At 29.2% G+C, this 20,911-nt stretch overlaps 3 protein-coding genes across 3 annotated transcripts in view; 1 reads left to right on the forward strand and 2 right to left on the reverse strand.

Moving 5' to 3' along the window:
- Positions 1-20,911, forward strand: part of LOC141528834 (uncharacterized) — a 141,497-nt gene that overhangs the window by 6,965 nt on the left and 113,621 nt on the right. The window lies entirely within an intron of this gene.
- Positions 7,121-9,365, reverse strand: LOC141529176 (uncharacterized). The gene is made up of 3 exons (XM_074245636.1): positions 9,273-9,365; positions 7,541-7,826; positions 7,121-7,202 (listed from the first exon to the last, which is right to left on the reverse strand). Exons 1-2 carry the CDS (start codon positions 9,301-9,303, stop codon positions 7,543-7,545), a joined length of 315 nt encoding a protein of 104 aa, XP_074101737.1. The 5' UTR covers positions 9,304-9,365; the 3' UTR covers positions 7,121-7,202; positions 7,541-7,542.
- LOC141528925 (uncharacterized) lies at positions 9,366-11,158 on the reverse strand. The gene is made up of 3 exons (XM_074245219.1): positions 10,414-11,158; positions 9,777-9,836; positions 9,366-9,694 (listed from the first exon to the last, which is right to left on the reverse strand). Exons 1-3 carry the CDS (start codon positions 10,955-10,957, stop codon positions 9,366-9,368), a joined length of 933 nt encoding a protein of 310 aa, XP_074101320.1. The 5' UTR covers positions 10,958-11,158.

The following is a 20,911-nucleotide window of genomic DNA, read 5'->3' on the forward strand; positions in this document are numbered from 1 at the left end:
ATTAAAAAGAATTCCCATTCCGAAATTTCCAGTACGCAAAAGTAATTGCATCCTTTTTAATTCTCCTCAGACAATTGAATAGAATTAAAAAGAATTCAGCATTATAAGTTTTTTATTCTTTTCAATTCTCCTTAAAGAATTAAAGAGCATTAAAAAGGATTCAAAGTGAAGACTTATAATTATTTAAAGAGAAATAAATAGTATTAAGAAGAATTCATACTTGAAAATTGTCAATACTTCTTTATTCTTCATAAAGAATGGAAAGGAATTTAGTATTATAAGCATTCTATTCTGTTCAATCCTCCATAGAAAATTAAATAGTTTTAAGAAGAATTCATTATTACAAAATTTCAATACTTTGTAATTCTCTGCAGAGAATTAAATAGAATCAAGGAGAAATCAAATTATTTTGATTTTTACATCTTTTTTTGAAATTTTTTGAAGAAGGTGAAGAAAGGATAAGGTTTCATATCAAATTCACATTCATTCCTCTTAAGTTTAACGCTTGCCTTAAAATTAAGTTGAGAAAAACGCCTATCGCTCTAACCGAGATTCGAACGGTAAACCTAACGCATGCGAGACTATAATCTAACCGCAACGCTGTACTAACGTTGGAGAAATTTATATGTTATGAGTTTCATTAACCACATGTAGTATTTAGAATTAAAAAAGATAGTATGTATTAAATTTTTTCGAAGTCTAATTCATTCTCTCGTATTCTCTTTAAGAACGAAATTGTGACATCATTTTAGAATTAAAAAGGATTAAGCTTTTTTTAATCCTCTTTTATCCTCTCGAATTCTCCACGGGGTAAAAGTTGCAATATTTTTTTGAATTAGAAAGGATAAGGTGATAATAAATACTTTTCAATTTTCTTCAATCTTTAGGAATTCTTCGCGAAAACAGAAATTACGACATGAATTTAGAATGAAAAAAGATAAGTTAGCATTTAATTCTTTCGAATTCTAATTTATTCTCTTGTATTTTCTTCAGGAGCGAAATTGCAATATAATTTTTTAATTAAAAATGATAAATAAGGATTAAGCTTTTTTGAGTCCTCTTTTAATCTCTCGAACTTTCCGTGAAATAAAAACTACAACATTATTTTAGAATTATAGAAGGAGTGCTTTTTAAGATATTATCAAAATGATAATCACTCTACTCATATCTGTCAATAAAATATTTATAACTATTGACACCATGCACCCCACGCTTTTTTTTTAAATAAAATAAATTTTTTTTTATTCACACTATTGTTAATTTATATTTATTGAAATTTTTAACACTATTCATAATTTAAATTCATTAAAAATTATTTTCTATTTTTTTAGTTCGGTTTTCTATGAAAAGCGTGTTTTTTAGTTTCTTAAACTATTATTCATTTTCTACTTTTTAGTTTTGTATACTTATAAAAACTTTTTTTTTAATTTTTTAAAACTATTATATGCTTTGATGACTGAAGAATTCTTTATGGTGTTCGAAAATGTGTTAATCTTAGATAAATCGACTAAAGATAATGGTTGGGAATTAAAATTTCTGCCTTATCGACTATAGATGAAAATTATATAAATTAACAAAAATCTTATTTTGCAAATTGAAAAATGGAATAATTTTATCAAATTAATGTATTGTCATCGGTCTTCGATGAATCTACAAAGTTTGAACAAAATCTGACGGTTTAAAGTGGGTCAAAATCGCGCCTAAAGAAGTCGGTTACAAACAAACATACAAACATACAAGTGAAGCTAATAGACGCGTGTAACAAAGACTCCTACCAAACGACATTCTTCTCAGTAGACTGTCTACTTTAAAAAAAAAAAAAATTATGTGGTGTCGTGGGACACCAGGTAGGAACGAAGTTCCTTCGGCTAATGTAGAATCGACACAATATGCAAAAAAAAATCGTGCTCAATTATATGTAGGTTTCCTTGATTTTTTTCTCTTAAATTTTGCAGATTAGTTTTTATTTTAGTACAGGAAAGTATTTAGGAAATTCAGTATTTTAGGAAAAAATAAAATAAATTACGTAGAATAAAAAAAAATCGTAATCCACATTATCATCTAAAATAACAAAATATGTCTCTTTTAAGTACGAGTGATCATTTTTTCGCTTTTCATTTTAAGAAATAGTTATTATAAAATTTGAAGACATGAACAATTATCATGAACTTATAATGTTTGAAAAAAAATAAGAAATTTTAAAATATTCAAATGTTATAATTTTAAAATATTACAATGCTTAAAAAAAAAAACAAAGCGGGAAATTTCAAAATATTTGAATGTCATCTGTCATTGTGATTTTTTTTATTACTTAATTTTTACGTAATTTGTTTTTGATTGATTTATTTTCTATTTGTTTATATTAAACTTTGTAAATATGGCTACAATTTTTTTTATGCGCCCTTTTACCTTTAAGTCGTACTTTTCTTAAAGCTGAAAGGGCGTATATCTTGAGATACGCGCTTTCAGCTTTAGGATACCAGCTTTTTTTTCACAGATTTTTACGTTTCAGACAATTTTAAAACGAATGGGAAAAAAAAATTTTTTTATACGCCATTTCACCACAAATCCCTATTAACTCTGAGCTATAAGCCTTTTTACCTCTATGCACGCGATATACTATGCATTGGCGGCGTGGAGTGGAAATGGAGAGAGAGAAGAAATGAGAGAACGAAAAGAAAGAGGGAAAAAGATAAGATATTAGACACTAATAGCTGTGTATACGACTGCAGCGCCTGCGCACGGGTCATTTAACGCTTTTTTTTCCACGCGTTTTGGATCGAAGTTCCTCACGGCAGGCTTGGAGGAGATAGGGATTTTGCTGGGGGACCTAACTGAAAAAAATGTGAGAGTAAAACCGTAAGAAAAAAAATTATGTGGTGTCGTGGGACACCAGGTAGGAACGCAGTTCCTTCGGCTAATGTAGAAACGACACAATTTGCAAAAAATAAAAATCGTGCTCAATTATATGTAGGTTTCCTTGATTTTTTTCTCTTAAAGGGCATAGCCGGTTAAATATGGGAAATCTGCCCATGGCTTTTTTGACTAACACTTAGGGGATCGATTTGGCATCAAATAAAAATAATTCACACGAAATTTTTAGCCCTTTAACTCAAACGACGTTCGAGATTTTCAAAAAAACCTGTTTTTTTTTATTTTAATTTTATTTTTATACTGAAATTCGGAGTTAATCGATGGTGATTTTTTTTCTTATTCTTAAGATCCTTAAACATAAAAATATCGTATGATCATCGTTTTTCAACGAAAAGTCGATTTTTAATGAAGAAAAGAAAATTCAAATCTTGTTTTTTTTTAGGGATTTTGAAATATGTCAATCACCAAAATTTGTCAGAACATGTATTTTACACCCCTCGACACTCAGGAATTTTTTCAGATTTTTTGAATTGATATAACAATGTCAAAAAAATTAAAAAGTCATTTTTTTCCTGAAATACGGCGTTTTAACGCACTTTTATTTTTTTTTTTTGCTTGAAAAAGTACGGAGAAAACTTTTCTTTGCTCTAAAACGACTATGTATTTTAAAAAAGCGCCATTCAGCAGCCGAAATGGAAGTAGATTTCATGAAAATGAATGTAAAAATCTAAAAATTACTTGGATTGAATACGAAATTATCGTTTCTAACTCATTATGGATCATTTTTGAACTTAACGTACTTATTCTACAGATAAATACGAAGGTCATGTTCTAAGATGAGCTTTATTGTTCAATTTCCACCTTAGGATCATAAGTCTTTTTTTGTGTACCAGCATACTTAGAAATTTAAAATATTCAATGAAAAATAATATTAATTAAGCGTTAGTTAATTAATTAATTAATTGAATTTTAACTATATTGTCTTGGTATTAGAGAAGATATCTACAAGAAAATAAATAATTAAATATAAAAAAACGACATACATATATTTCAGAGCTATGTATACGAATTTTTTATCTTGATTTTAAGCTAACAAATATAAATACATAGAGATTTTTAAGTATAATCAGAATAACAATACTTGTTCAATTTTTTAAAAACTTTTATTAACAGCCGCCATCATTTAACCCTGGTTAAAAAAGATTTTACTAAGTTTTTTTTTATGATAAGTGGTTCTAGAGGCATAACTGAAAAATTATTTTATTTTACGAATTCATAACAACATTTGCTAGAACAGTTTTATTGAGCGAAAATTTTTTCATTTTATTTTTTTCTAAATTTTAACGTCATTGTCTTTTAAAGGGGGCATTTTGGAACTTGTTTTATTTCAAAAGTTTTTTTTTATCATCAGTAATTCCGGAGTTATACCTAACAGTCGATTCTGAATCACGAATTTATAACAACATTTATCAGAATAGTTTTGATGAGCGAAAATTTTTCCTTTCAGAATTTTCTAAATTTTAACTCAACTATCTTTCAGAGAGATCATTTTCGACCTTGTTTTGTTACAAAAGTTTTTTTTTATGATAAGTGATTCTAGAGGTATACCTGAAAAATTATTTGATATTACGAATTTATAACAACATTTGCTAGAACAGTTTTGTTGAGCAAAAATTTTTTCATTATATTTTTTTCAAAATTTTAATGTCATTATCTTTTAAAGGGGGCAGTTTTGGAACTTTTTTTGTTTAAAAAGGTTTTTTTATATATGATTATACCTTTCTTATACTTGACTAATATGATTTTATATATAATCAGATCTGATTATATATGGGTTGGGGTATTCCATGCCAAATCGACCACTCTTGAACCCGACCCCTTTAGATTTAGCTAAAACTTTTCTATTCTTTTCTACGCTTTGAAAGACATTTTTGAGAATTTTTTCAAATTTTTTTATCCAACCCAAAAAAAGTTATGAATTTTTCAAAAAAATGGCTGTTTTATTTTCAAATAACCATAACTTTTTTGGACATTGACCTTTGGGTACTTTTTTTTTTCAAAATTTTTGTTTTTAAATGTACTTTTTGAATGAATACGAATAAAAAATCAAATACGATAAATTCGACAAAATATTCGTGTTTTTCGAGTAAAATCGTTTTTTTTTTCAAAGTATGTCATTTTTTTTTTAAATTTTTTTTTTCTCAAAAGAAACTTTAATCAATTTGACAACTATTCCCGCTCATCCCGGAGTGGGCCGAATTTTTTTTATATTTTTTTTATTTGATTAAAAAAAAAAATTGTTGAATTTTCTAAAATAAAAAAAAATTTTTTTTTTCGTAAACTTTATTTCTATCACAAAATAAATGTAATTCAACTATTTTATGGTATGAGATTCTCAATTTATAGACTTAATTTACGAATGTAATGGCTAAGATTCAAATTTTAACATATCAGTAGATCTATAAGTGCTAGGGTATGACAATTATAGCTTTACCTTTAACTCAAATTGAAGCTTACTTGAAGAGCTTTCAAATGCATTTTACAAAATTTCAATAAGTTGTCCCATTCAAAAGTTATTCGAGTAAGAAAGTGAAGAAATATGGATTATTAGTAGATTTCATAGAAATCTAACTATTGAATTGATCCTCATGACGGAACTTTTGAAAAATTTTGCTGTATTTCGACTATACTCGTCGAGCTGAGTCGGAAAATGCATATGGTTCAAAAGTTTATATATGTATGTATATATATATATATATATATATATATATATATATATATATATATATATATATATATATATATATATATATATATATTAAGGTGCTTTTTTTTTTTGCGACTATTTTTTTTTCGCTCCCATCCCGAAATTTTGTTGGAAATATACCCAAAAAAATTCCCTGAAAGTTTGAGCCCTTAATATTAATATTATGTACTCCTACACAGCGTGTGAAGATTTCCCATTTGAAATATACGAGAACTTTCATTTTTTTTTTTAATTTCTATAGCTCAGTGGCATTTTATAGCATCGCTTTGACCATGGACGAGTTTTTTTCTGAATTGAATGTTCTACAAAAGTGTCCATTGTCGCGAAGTCGTAACTCATACTGGTGGGGTAGTACGGACCGCCAAACCGAATTTTTCATAGAATTCTTGTTTTTTCACTCATTATCTCATAAACAACAAGACATACAGAAAAAATGTAAATAATAATTTTGTAGGAAATTCAATTCTCTATAAAAAAAGGTCCTTACCACCAAATCACTAAGATCGATATTTTCTGAGATATTAGTCATTGAAGTTTACGTAGCATTGAATTTCCACAATATGTTGAATCAAATCTTAAAAAATATTGATTTTTTTATTCGTATCATAATTATAATTAGTAATTATTTAGTGATTAAGTTGCAAATTCAACGAAAAAAATTTTTAATTGTATTTTTCTGAAGTTTTTTTATTTGTAAATAAATTACTAAGATATCAGGTCTATGTAACTTTGAACTCAACTACATGTATGATCAAATACGATAAATTAAATATTTTACACCATTTTCTTTATGCTGTAAGTTGATTTAGTACACAGTTTATGTTGCGAACGGTGATGCTGTACTGTTTGAAAAACTTTTTGTCGTTCATCTTCATTGCGGGTGAAAGCTTCATTGAATCTTTGAGTCAGAGCTACTCCTCGCTCAGCAGTATCATTTACAACTTTTAACTTTTTGAATGTTTCAGAACATTTTTGGAACTCAAAATTTGATTCCCATGTATGAAATTCAGAATTTAAAAATACATATGAAAGGTTAAACTGTTTAAAGATGAAAACTGAATTTGGTGTCACAAAATCACTGATGTTTTTTTCACTGAGTGAAGTAATTGTTTTGTAAGGCTCTGAGTAATGCTTATTCGATTGCTTTACAGCGGGAATACCATTAATTTTTTTCGCAATTTTCAATTTTTCTTCTGGTAATACTGTATTATCAAACAGCGCCAAGCAAGCAAGTTGTTCATGCAAATACCATAGATGTTTAGATAATTTTTCAAGAGCTGCGTTAGCGATTTCCGGATGAATTTTTCGATGTTCGATAAGATCTTTTACTAATTGTAAGTCTGAGTTTGGGGCTTTTATCGCATATGGAGCAGTAAACCATATTTTCACGTAAAATAAGACAACAAAAACACAAATTTTTCGCAAAGCATGTGTTTCTTTCGCTGGTACTTTAAACTGCTTACGAAATAAATATATGTGAAACAATAAAGAGCTTTTGAAAGCCATCTTGCATGGTGACAAGCGCCAGGGGCTTTAAATTGAACTTTATCACCTCCACCACCTAAAAAGATACTGCTTAGTTCCAGTAATTCTTTATAGTAGTCTCTTGGATGATGATTCTTATTGAAAAATATGAAAAGAAAGAAAAATAAAAAAGTGAGAAAACTGTAATCATTATCAGCAACCAATGGGTTTCTTTGATAGTGAATGATAATGTAATTAGTTAAATTTGTAAATAAAGTTAATGAAAAAATACACTTTGTAAAATATTCGAGCAAAAAGATATTTGAAATTTACCAATTAAAAACTTATAAGTCCTTAATACACACAAAAATGTGTCAAAAACTAGTTCATCATTTAAATACACAATTATTAATGTAAAATTAAATTAATTCATACCTTTAATTGATTGTCAATAAAATCGAGAATGTCTTTTTTTTTTTGTCGTTCAAAATGTCGGTAATATGTTCATCATTGGAACCGATTTCATATACTACTTTATCAATGTTATCCCAATTGTCTCTAAATCGTTTGAAAATAGGTACATTTGGACCATTTGTGGCTGGCCAAGCAACCTCTGCTACATTTCGTAACATCAACTCTGACGTATGATGACGACAAGCAAGGTATAATAAATCACGACCAATTTTTTTCTCTAGTAAAGGACAAGCACCTTTGGTGTCACCTTAAAAAAAACACATCTGTTTTGATTGAAATTGTTGATAAAAATATACACTAGTCACAAAAATTATGGGACAAAAAAAAATTCTAAATTTTTGGGTATTTTTCAACGAGCTGTAACTCCGAATAAAATGATCGCAGAGCAAAAACAGAAAACAAGCAAATAGTTGCTCTAAGTGTCTAGTTTTCAGATACGATCATGACAATTTTTATTACGTTTAAGTCTGAAGAAATCCTAAGGAAACTAAAAAAAAATTTTCCAAATTTTTTTCTTGTCTAAAAAAGGTCTACGGGCTTCAAAAATGTTTTTCATTCTTTTACTCAAAAGCTCTTTTAGAAAATTTAATGCCCGTTTATTTGACAGAATCAAAAAGCCTGTGAGATGATTTGCCGCGGAGTTATCGTCATCAAAGCAAAAAGTTCTTTTTACTTTTGATAAACAATAACTCTGGGAATAATGATCATATGTGAAATCAAAAAGGGTTTTGAAAACTACACGATATTTTCTATGAGATACAGTGAATTGTTTTTGACGAGAAAATTTTTCTGAATTGAAAATTTTGACTGAAAAAAGACAAAAATTTGCATAATTAAAGATATTTGGATAACTTGGTATAACTTTGGATAAAATGGATGAACGAAAAATTTCATGGGTAATTTTTAACCTTAAAGTATCTCCTAAAATCCCTGGAAAATTCAAAGTGCTGCGATTTTTTGTTCCATAGTGTCCCGAAGCTTCAAATTTTTGTTTTCGCAAAAATCGCCATTGTGAGCAATTTCTCAATTTTTATTTATTTTCTTGAAATTTTTGTTTTTTTTTCAAATTTCTAAAAAATCAATCTTTTGATCGAAAAAATAAAGATTTTTAAGAAAAAAATCTTTTTCATTGAGATTTGGATTTTTAATTAAAAAAAAATTTTTTTGTCAAAAGCCATTCTCTGAATCTCATAGAAAATATCGTGTAGTTTTTAAAACTCTCCTTCAATTTCTCATACGACCATTATTCCCAGAGTTATTAATTATCAAAGTTAAAAAGAACTTCTTTGCTTTGATTGACGATAACTCCGCGGCAAATCATCGCACAGGCTTTCTAATTCTGTCAAATAAAAGGACATTAAATTTTTGCAAGCGTTTTTGAGTGAAAGAATGGAAAAACATTTTTGAAGCCCGTAGACCTTTTTTAGACAAGAAAAAAATTTGGAAAATTTTTTTCTTGTAGTTTCCTCAGCATTTCTCCAGACTCAAACGTGATAAAAAATTGTCATGGTCGTATCTAAAAACTAGACACTTAGAGCTACTATTTGCTTTTTTTTGTTTTTGATCTACAATCATTCTATTCGAAGTTACAGCTCGTTGAAAAACACCCAAAAATTTAGACATCTTATTATATCCTTTAATTATTATGACTAGCGTAGGTTTGAAAATGTAATTTAACAATCTGACAATTTACCTGTGTTTGAAGCAGTCGTATCGAAACACATTCCTTTAATATTATCGCAAATATTGCGTGTCGTCAGAGCCTGAAATACGGCTGAAGCTTGACTTATACCTGTGCGTCAGAAAGCAACGGAGCTTCTAAAAATTTTTCGCCACTTATTCCTGAAATGTGTATCGAGAGCCGTTCTGCTTTTGATGTTCCTTGTCCTGTAGGTAGCATTTTTCCATCCCAATGAACTACGCAAGATTCGTCTATTTCTTCTTTTTTAATTGCATCGACAATTTCTTCTCTCTTAGAAATACGTGCATTGCGAATAGAAGAATAACTCACATTATATTTATCAATATCTAATCCCAGACTTTCTATAACAGCTGCAATGATAAACATTGCATCTCTATCACTAGTTCCAGTGCGATCTAAAGCTGATACAAGTTCTGGAGTTAAAATATTGATTTATTTCTTTTACGAGGTACAGGAGTTCATTCTCAAAATCAGAATATGTTCGTTTCAACCCACTGGAATTTGATGATAGACTACAAAAACTTGCTGGCATCGAATGTTGCGATAATTTCATGCCTAAAACAATTTTTTCAGAATTAAATATATAAACCCAATCGATTAAAACATTTTTCAAATTTTATATTCAGCTTCTGTTATTCAGAAGCAAAGATATTCTTTGAATTGAGTTTCCGTCAATGTTCCCCAATAAAAATAAGATAAAATGATATGTATTTTAAATTTATTGGTTACAGTGACTTCAATTTTTTAATAGCGTGGGGATTTTCGACTGCAAAAAAATCGAAAATAAATTTTTTGAAGTTATACTTCTTTTAGCGCGTTAGATTAAATTAAATAAATTTTGATTTATCTCACTTATTCAGATTTACTTGATAGAAATTTTACCAAAAATGATAGACTAATAATTAGAAAAAAAAGTTATGAATCTAGAAACAAATTTTAAAATATTGAAAAATTATATAGAATTCAATTTTCAGAAAATGAGGTTAAGAAAATTAGAATTTTAATGCGAATTAAATTTTACAAGTAAGTAGAAAAAATATGAGTCTAAATTATAAGAAATTGTTTTCGATTATTAAAAAATGATTGATTGTTGAGCTTGATAATTTATAGTTGTATGTGAGAAGAAACTAACCAAATTCGTCTGTATTGTTCTCATTATCTTCATTTGCTATCTCCTGTTCAGTATCAGATTTATTCTGAAAAGTTTCCACCGGCAAGAAAGTAGTAACGGGCGAGTGAAGATTGCTTTTTCCCTTTTGACACTCATTCAGAAATTGTTGCTGCTCTTTTGGCAAATTCTTAACCATTGTGGAATTGGAAATATCGAACAATTTATCTAGTTTTTGGTTAAACTTTTCAACATTCTGTTTTTGTGCTTTCGATCTTTTTTCCCTCTTATGATGTGTCTTCACTTTTATATATTCGGCATAAAATTTTTCCAACTTCGCAAGACTGTGCTGAGGACGTATAGTTGGAATCTTGAAACTAGCCCAAATAGTATTAGTATCGTTAATAACACTAGTAGCACTATTTCGAATAGTTAATTTTAAAGACTGATGTTTATACATAAACAAATTCAGTAAGTCACGATACGAAGGCAGCTTATTATTATTTATTTGGCTTCTTTCAAATCCAATTAAATAATTCCAAGTTTTATTACCAATTTTTTCACTCATTTTAATGATTGTTAAAGTCGATCTAACCTCAAATTTAACAAAGTATACATACAACGGCGTCACACTGATCAATGCACACTAAGCTTTGTTCTTACTCTCGCGGGATTAGTACGCGAAAACAAAGAAAGCGCTGCAATTAAAGGGGAAATTTGTTGAACGCATTCAAGGTCAAGTGAAAGCTCAGTAGTACTACTAGAGCAATAAAAATAAACCGCAATTAATCAGTATCACAATACACAGCAACAAAGAAACATCCCATATTCTTCGTAATGATCATACACAATATATTTTGAGCTAGAATTTCATTAAAATTGAATTATTAAATGATAAATTTAAATATTATGGTGTGATTTAAATGAGAAATTTATTTAAAAATAAAAAAACTTCAGAAAAATACAATTAAAAATTTTTTTCGTTGAATTTGCAACTTAATCAATAAGTAATTACTAATTATAATTATGATACGAATAAAAAAATCAATATTTTTTAAGATTTGATTCAACATTTTGTGGAAATTTAATGCTACGTAAACTTCAATGACTAATATCTCAGAAAATATCGATCTTAGTGATTTGGTGGTAAGGACCTTTTTTGTAGAGAATTGAATTTCCTACAAAATTATCATTTATATTTTTTCTGTATGTCTTGTTGTTTATGAGATAATGAGTGAAAAAACAAGAATTCTATGAAAAATAGTTCGCGACAATGGACACTTTTGTAGAGCATTCATTTCTGAAAAAAACCCGTCCATGGTCAAAGCGATGCTATGAAATGCCACTGAGCTATAGAAATTAAAAAAAAAAAATGAAAGTTCTCGTATATTTCAAATGGGAAATCTTCACACGCTGTGTAGGAGTACTTAATATTAATATTAAGGGCTAAAACTTTCAGGGAATTTTTTTGGGTGTATTTCCAACAAAATTTCGGGATGGGAGCGAAAAAAAAAAATAGTCGCAAAAAAAAAGCACCCTAATATATATATATTTTACACGCATTTTACACGCGTGTGTGTGTGTGTGTGAGAAGCGTAAATCCGACCGAGCAACCTCCACGTGGTACGCTTTGGGTAACGCTAATGCCGGCGGTAAAACAACAGTCGAAAAAAATTGAGAAAATTTCGAAAAAAATTTTCGAAAAAAATTGAAATTTTTTTTTTTTCAAATTTCTTGAAAAATCAATCTCTTTGATCGAAAAAATAAAGAATTTTGAAAAAAAAAATTTTTTTCAATGGAAAAATGAATAAAAATCACAAAATTGCTCATAATGGTGATTTTTGCGAAAACACAGAATTTGAAGCTTCTGGGCACTATGAACAAAAAATCGCAGCGCTTTGAATTTCTTAGGGATTTTAGGGGACACTTTGAAGTTAAAAAATTACCAACGATATCCTTCGTTCATCCATTTTATCCAAAGTTATACCAAGTTATTCAAATATCCTTAATTATGCGAATTTTTGTCTTTTTTTCAGTCCGAGTTTTCAATTCAAAAAAAATTTTTTCTTCAAAAGCGGTTTACGTTCTCCCATAGAGAATATTGTGTAGTTTTCAAAACCCTCCTTCGATTTCCTATACGGTCATTATTTCCAGAGTTATTGATTTCCAAAGTCAAAAAAACTTTTTGCTTTGATTGACGATAACTCCGCGGCAAATTATCGTACAGGCTTTTTGATTACGTCAAATTAAAGGGTATTAAATTTACTAAAAGAGCTTTTAAACGAAACAATCGAAAAAATTTTTTTGAAGCCCGTAGACTTTTTTAAGACGAAAAAAAATTTCGAAAAATTTTTTTCAGTAGTTTTCTTAGGATTTCTCCAGACCTGACGATGACAAAAATTTTCATGATCATATCTAAAAACTAGACACTTGGAGCTACAATTTGCTTTTTTTTTTTTTCTGTGCGATCATTTTCCTCGGAGTTACAGCTCGCTGAAAATCACCAAAAAATTTGGAATTTTTTTTATATCCCTTAATTTTTGTGACTAGTGTATATATCAGATATAACGTGGCTTGTCACGACGATAGCATCGCCAATTTACGTCGGATCTTTACCAAACTCAACATAATTATTCTACAGATAGATACCGAGGTCAAGTTCGTAGATGAGCTTAATCGGTCAAGTAATTTAGAAATGCCAGGATTTTGAAATTTTCAAAATCATAAAAATTTATATTTCTTCACTTTCTTGCTCTAATAACTCTTGAATGGAATAACTTGTCGAAATTCTGTTACTTGCATCTGAAAGCTCGTCAAATATGCTTTAATTTGAGTACCATTTCATATGTACAGACATGAAATTATTCAGAAATGCTAGGATTATAAAATTTTGAAAATTATAAAAATTTACATTTTTTTACTTTTTTACTCGAATAACTTTTGAATAGGATAACTTATTGAAATTCTGTTAAATGCATCTAAAAGCTCTTTAAATAAGCTTCAATTTGAGTACCATACTATATGTTTTGTCTCAAATGTAGGTCCTATTCCGCTATACCAAATATGAAATTTGCTGTTGCACTCGTTTTACCAAACGTCATCCAAAACTTATCGTTGTGGTTTGAAAATTTAAAAAATCGTTCTCTGTGAAACCTTCACCAGACTTATGAGCTCGAAGAGCTCAAAAAGATAGAAAAGTTATCTCTTTCAGCTCCAAGAAATATTTTCAGTTTCTCAATTAAATTGATCGTACACAGATTTCCACATCACCCATGAGGTACTGTGCAAGTGAATGCGTTCCCATTCTTTTACATGGCGGGTCCTCTTTAGGCCTACACCATGGAAAATCATCAACATAAATTTGTAATTCTACTTTGATGTAATAGTTCACAATTCCTGATTAAGCATACCGATTGATAAGAATTTACAAGTGATCACTATATGCAAAGTGTATATCTGTATATACAAACAAATGATTTGACAATATTTTTAGAGAGGGATATTTTAAATGTTTCTATGTTTCGTAAAAAAAATATTGTCAAATCATTTGTTTGTATATTGAGACAAAGAAAAAAGTATTGAAAAGTATTGGTTTTCTAGTCAATCTAATACTTTTAAATACTTTTTTCTTTGTCTTAATACTTTTTTTTATTTAGGGTTATTATTATTACTTCTTAATTTCTATTAGGCTAAATTTAGAAAATTTCAAACACATGTAAGTTTATTTTTCATGTAAAACTGATAGTTTTCTCTCTTTATGTTGATGATTTTAATTCAAAATTTGTATCTTTTATTCATTATCTATTTTTTTTTATTATTTATTTTCTTGTAGATATCTTCTCTAGTACCAAGACAATATAATTAAAATTCAATTAATTAATTAATTAACTAACGCTTAATTAATATTATTTTTCATTGAATATTTTAAATTTCTAAGTATGCTGGTACACAAAAAAAGACTTATGATCCTAAGGTGGAAATTGAACAATAAAGCTCATCTTAGAACATGACCTTCGTATTTATCTGTAGAATAAGTACGTTAAGTTTAAAAATGATTCATAATGAGTTAGAAACGATAATTTCGTATTCAATCCAAGTAATTTTTAGATTTTTACATTCATTTTCATGAAATCTACTTCCATTTCGGCTGCCGAATGGCCTTTTATGATTTTCAAAATTTTGAAATCCTGGTATTTCTAAATTACTTGACCGATTAAGCTCATCTTCGAACTTGATTTTGGTATTTATCTGTAGAATAAGTATGTTGAGTTTGGTAGAGATCCGTTGTAAATTGGCGACGCTATTGTCGTGACAAGCCGCGTTATATCCGATAAATATATATATATATATATATATATATATATATATATATATATATATATATATATATATATATATATATATATATATATATATATATATATATATATATATATATATATATATATATATATATATATATATATAAACTTTTGAACTATATACATTCTCCGACTCAGCTCGACGAGTATAGTCGGAATATAGCAAAATTTTTTAAAAGTTCCGTCATGAAGACCAATGCAATAGTTAGATTTCTATGAAATCTACTAATTAGCGCCAACTCGGTGCTTTGGAAAGTCATCTACCGGGATTTCCGGAATCTATCGATCATATCTATTAATGTTTTGTTTGTTCAGGTAACCTCAAAATAAAGTAATCTTTATGATTAATTCATTGTATATATTGAATAACAGTTGTTAATTAATTCAGGGCTTTTATATTGAAACTATATTTAAGTTTTACGATCGAACAATATTGGAGTATCATTGTTGATGTTAATGCATCTCTTCATTTTACAAGATATATGTTTTTAATATTACATAACGTATCAGTTGTTTACATTTATTCAAGTGAGTAAAGCTTTACATTTTATTTGTTTATATATTTTCGAATTTGTAACCTATAATTTAAACTTGATTTCAGAATGGATTTTGGGGAAAAATGTGTTAATTGTAATGTATATTAACGTAAAATATCTGGCTTTAAACAAATTATTGCGACAGTTGATGAAGCTAATAATGCGACAGAAAAAATTGGAAAGCGTGTCTTTATAAATGATACCTTTTGTAATAAGTGTCGAGTTATTTTAACAAGACCACTTACGCCAAAAAAGACTCAAGATTTATCTGCAGATCAAGTGAATGTCGAAAGTCAGCCTATTTTTCTCAATCATCATCCACAACCGTTTCATCTGTATCATCATCTGAAGATCCTTCATATGTTATTTAAGAAAAAATGGAGGAAGAGTTAGAATTTATAGAATTGGGTTTTCCCCGAATCATATCGATACACAAATACTGTTGCCTTTGTAGATCATCAACAAATATCATGATAGTTCCGTTTGAAGCACGTAAGCAAGTCTTTTCCAAAAGACGACTCATTATTCCCCAAGGAAATCGGTGTTGTAAAGATCATATTATTAAAAAACGGTTCTATAATGAAGATATCAACTTTTACCGAATTCATTCTAATACCAGTGTCTTTGAAGTAAATGATTTGGAAAAATTACTTGGGCAGTTAGCTATTGGTACTGATTCGTTCGAAATTGATAAAATTGGAGATCACTCGTTTTCAGAAAAACAGTTTGAGGTATTTACGGATCTAAGCTGGGATGAATTGATAAAACTTAGTGAAATGTTAACGTCAATGAGAAAATCAGTCAATCGTAATGTCTTTCAAGCTCTTGCTTTTTTTTTATTCAAATTACGTACTGGAAATTCAAACGCAGTGATATCTTCCGTTTTTGGTTTAGCTCGAGATCAAATGGTGTCAGACTATTGTGATGAAGTAATATCTTCGTTTGAAAAAGATGTTTTGCCTCACTGTTTTGGAATCCATGCTATAAGCCGGGAAATATTACTCGCCAATACTTCAAATACTGCTAAAAAGTTGTATCAAGTAAGAGATGACCAGTTGATATTCATTTGCGATGGTACATATATTGGTCATCAAAAAAGTACAAATAATGATTATCAGAGGAAATCATATTCTGGTCAAAAGAAAGTCCCTCTGTGCAAACCATTCACGATATGCACTACGAATGGTTTCGTTATAGACATGCTTGGACCATACACAGCTAATATGAACGATACTGAAATAATGAAAGTCATTTTAAATGACCCAAATGGTCTGATTAAGTTGCTGAAAAAAGATGACATTATTGTAGTTGATCGTGGTTTTCGGGATGTAATAGCACATCTAGAAGAATCTGGCTTCAAAGTGCTAATGCCTGCCCTTAAAGGAAAACGTAATCAACTGACCACAAATGAATCAAATGAATCCCGTTTCGTTACTAAAGTCCGTTGGATTGTTGAAGCAGTTCATGGCATAATCAAACAAAAATATAGGCTTCTATATCATAAATTGGACAACAAATTGCTTCCAAAGACGAGTGTTTTTTGCGGAATTGCTTGTTTTTTGAACAATGAATTTGGTACGAGACTTGATTCTGATCTCGACCTTTCTGAAAAAATTATTGCTGCTATGAACTCAAAAAAAGACCATGATAATACCTTAGCCTCGGAGGTAGAAACGAATAGTTGGGCAAGAAGAAAAGTTCCTTTTGCAGCAATAACTTCCGATTTATTAACTGATTTTCCTGAAATAACTGAACATGAACTCAAAATTCTTTTTACTGGATCATATCAAAAGTCTCAAGCGGTATCGTACTTAGCTGAAATGATGGATGAAAACCGAATGCTGAAGCTTCATTACTTACTGATCACTCCTAATATCAACAGATTCGGTAGAATCTGGCGCCAAGTCCCGTTCTCAAGCCAGACTACCGAGTGTGTATATACCGTAAGCAGAATCGTTTTTTGAGGTTACAAGTTTTTTTTCAAATTTAATCTGATTTTTTTTTTATATGATATTTTATAATAGTAGTTCATGCTTTTTATTACGCGTATTACTTGATTATTATCAATTATCTTTATAATTTCTATTTAACATTATTAAAAATAATCAGCACAAACTATACCGACCCAGATTTTTAGATTTTAACTTTTTTCTTATGTAAAAAGCGGACGGCCAGAGACTAAATAATATAACGATGCATGCTAATCTTATAATAGATGGGAAACTACAGTGAAAAAAAGATATTTGACAGCTTGCAATTACACACGCCAGGTGGCGCAAGAATAACTTTTACATGAACTATAGCTTAAAGGGGATAGTTTGCCACCGGAAATGTATTAAATTAAAATTGTCAATTTTTATTATAATTACAAAAAAAACTGAAATCCGAACAAAAACAGTTTCACTGTAAAAAAATCGTGCCAAGTCCACGTTCATAAGACTATTAAGAAAAAAAAATTTTATTTCTTTACAAAAAGATATAAAATAAAAAATTAAAAAATCCAAGTAACCGATATGGTTGTATATGATTTTCGAAAATTAAAAAAAAATTTTTGTAAATTTAAAAATTAAAAGAAACAATTTTGGAACGTACTTGGTGTGCGTTATTGTGTACTTCAATTTTTTTTAAGTGTCCTAGTAGATACAATTTAGGAATTTCATAAAAAGTGAAATATTTCGTAACTACGAAATGATTATTTATTATTTATCTTACGCTCGATATTTAGCTAAAATTGTAATACCTGCTGAAATACTTAGTCGTCTGTTCATCGATGAGAAAATTAGTGTCGTAGTGACTGAAGACAGTGATGAAGACTAATCAAGTTATTGTTTCTATTAAAATTTTTATTTTTGTTGTATCCTAATTCAAAATTATTCCCGGTTGTCTGGAAAAATATGAAATTCACCTCCAAATGTGTTTTGAATTATTTATAGCCTTTTTACATACTTCATGTTCCTGATTCATTATGTTTATCTTTTGAAAAGATAAATTTCTGTTAAAAAAGAAATTTTCTACGTACTTTTTCAAGCAAAAAAAAAAAAAAAAATAAAAGTGCGTTAAAACGCCGAATTTCAGGAAAAAATGACTTTTTAATTTTTTTGACATTGTTCCACCACTTCAAAAAATCTGAAAAAATTCCTGAGTGTCGAGGGGTGTAAAATACATGTTCTGACAAATTTTGGTGATTGACATATTTCAAAAACCCTAAAAAAAAACAAGATTTGAATTTTCTTTTCTTCAAAGTAAAGTACTCCGTATATACGCGGCTCTGCTTAAATACGAGTCCGTTTGTGTACGGCTCCGTATGCGTACGACGCATACGGAGCCGTACACAATTTTTATTTGAATTTCCCCTGGTCTTTAAAGTTGTCCGTATCCGTACGGAGCCGTATTGTAAAAAATAGTTCATATTCATCAAAACACAATATTAATGAACATAAATTGTATAAATAATAATCCATCACACTTTGTCACGATTTAGCTTATGAGAGTAATCAGATGTGCATCAATTTTTTTTTTTTTTTGGTTTTAAAAAGTATGTTTTTATTAAAGACAATACTGATACATAAATAAGTCAAAAACATCTTAGAAAATAACTTAAACACAATTAATATAATATTTGTTTATGCTTGGTTATAATGCAATATAAATCTCAGCATATTTTTATCTATAGGTTAACTATTAAACATAGTTTTTATATTTTTGGATGAGTCTTATGACGTTTTTAAAGTGTTTTTGGTGATATGGAAAAAATTAAAACCATTATGACATAAATTATTTCTTACAAGCTAATAAAATCTATAATAAAATATAAAATATATTAAAATATAAAATATATACTTACAACTTTGGGTATTTACATATTTAAATTTGTACTATTTGGTTAATGAGGCTTGAGATCGCCTGATATACTAATGTTTTGTTCGGGTAGGTAGGAGTTTCTATCTCGCACGTCGTTGTCTGCGTTGTTGATGTTGTTGCTTCAGTCTAGCTCGTCTTCTGAGCTCGTCAATGAATTTGGCGTCTTCTTGTAGTCGCCAGTAATTTTCTGATAATCGATCTAGACAATTTCTATCTGCGTTAGCGATGGCTGTTGAATATACCAGGTTGTTGCGGTGTATGTTTTCATCAAGCGGAATTGCTTTGTTGGTGCAGTGTCTGTTCACATGATAAATGGTTGGTATATTATTTTCATTTTGGATGAAACCAAGTTTGTCCAGATTGGTAAATATTTCAGGTGATGAATATTTACTTTTGGCCATGCTTTGGACCTGAAAGACATAGATACCCTAGCGGATCCGTTTACACGGTGTGTAACGGTGTAAACTCAGTGTAATATGGATTACACCTAATTTCTATCGAAAAAACGCCATATTGACACGGTAGATTTGTGAAAAATTTAGCTGAAGTTTACACCTATATTACACCGATGTGTCAACACTCAGTTAACTCCGTATAAACACCAAATTTCCACTGAATGTGCTTTAATATTGGTTGTTCACAGATTTTAGGTTTTTATTGAAACACATTCAGTGGAAATTTGGTGTTTATACGGAGTTAACCGAATGTTGACACATAGGTGTGACACAGGTGTAAACCTCAGCAACATTTTTCACAAATCTCTCAAATACCAAATTTCTACTGAATGTGCTTCAATATTGATCTTCCACTAATTTTAGGCTTTTATTGCGACTTTCGTAATGAAAAACTTGTCTAAGTTCATATGCGCTAAGATAATGTGATAAATTCATTTGGTCGAATTTAGAATTCATATGATCTAACATTTATAATATCTATTGAAATTACATTACATGGTGTACATTTTTAATATTCTCAAAAAATTAGCATCATATTATTGAATTTAATAAATTTTTTGAATCGATAAAAATTCATTCAAGCTTATTTTCGAGATTGTTGGAGTCTTCATTTGCCTTATAACGTAGTTTTTTCATCATAGTTATAATTTTTCTCGTATATACATCACGTTTGCATTGGTCATTCGTTTCATTTATAAATGTTTTATGCACTGTTGACACTTAGGGTGCGTTCCACTAAGCGCTCACAACGATCAAAATGCTCCTTTAATCGTTCCACATAACGACCGCGGTCGTTGTGGTCGCGGCGAAAACGTCACTCATGACGTCATGACTAACGCTCACGCGAAGCTCTCAACGACCCATCTGAAAAGGTAGGTTGAAGTGAGTGTTGAGAAAATTAGCGGCACTTTCAAACCGTGAAACTTACATTATTTAATGCGGAAAGAGATATTTTAGTAGATGTGGATGTTTCTGCAGCGGATGCTCAACGTGCCTCAACAGGTATTATAATTATAGTTGCTGTTGCATCTTCCACAGGTCTATCAAAAAAACAATTAGAAAGTAATGATAGTATGGGAGGATCTGATAGTGGATGTTCAATAAGTAAATTAATTCCGTCTGAAAGCTTTGTTTCACTAAAATATTGTAAAAAATGGAATTTCATTTCAAAATCAAATAAGACACCAATTGCCACTTTATTAGGAAAAAGACTGAAGCAAAAAGAAGAACATGAACAACAAAAAAATAAAAGACATAAAGAGCGAATGGAGATGGATGAAAAATTTCTGAACGTTTTAGAAAAGTTAGC

This window comes from Cotesia typhae, unplaced genomic scaffold, assembly GCF_013202065.1.
Source record: "Cotesia typhae breed Kobodo isofemale line unplaced genomic scaffold, CoteBio_Ctyphae contig_44, whole genome shotgun sequence".
Taxonomy (NCBI): domain Eukaryota; kingdom Metazoa; phylum Arthropoda; class Insecta; order Hymenoptera; family Braconidae; genus Cotesia; species Cotesia typhae.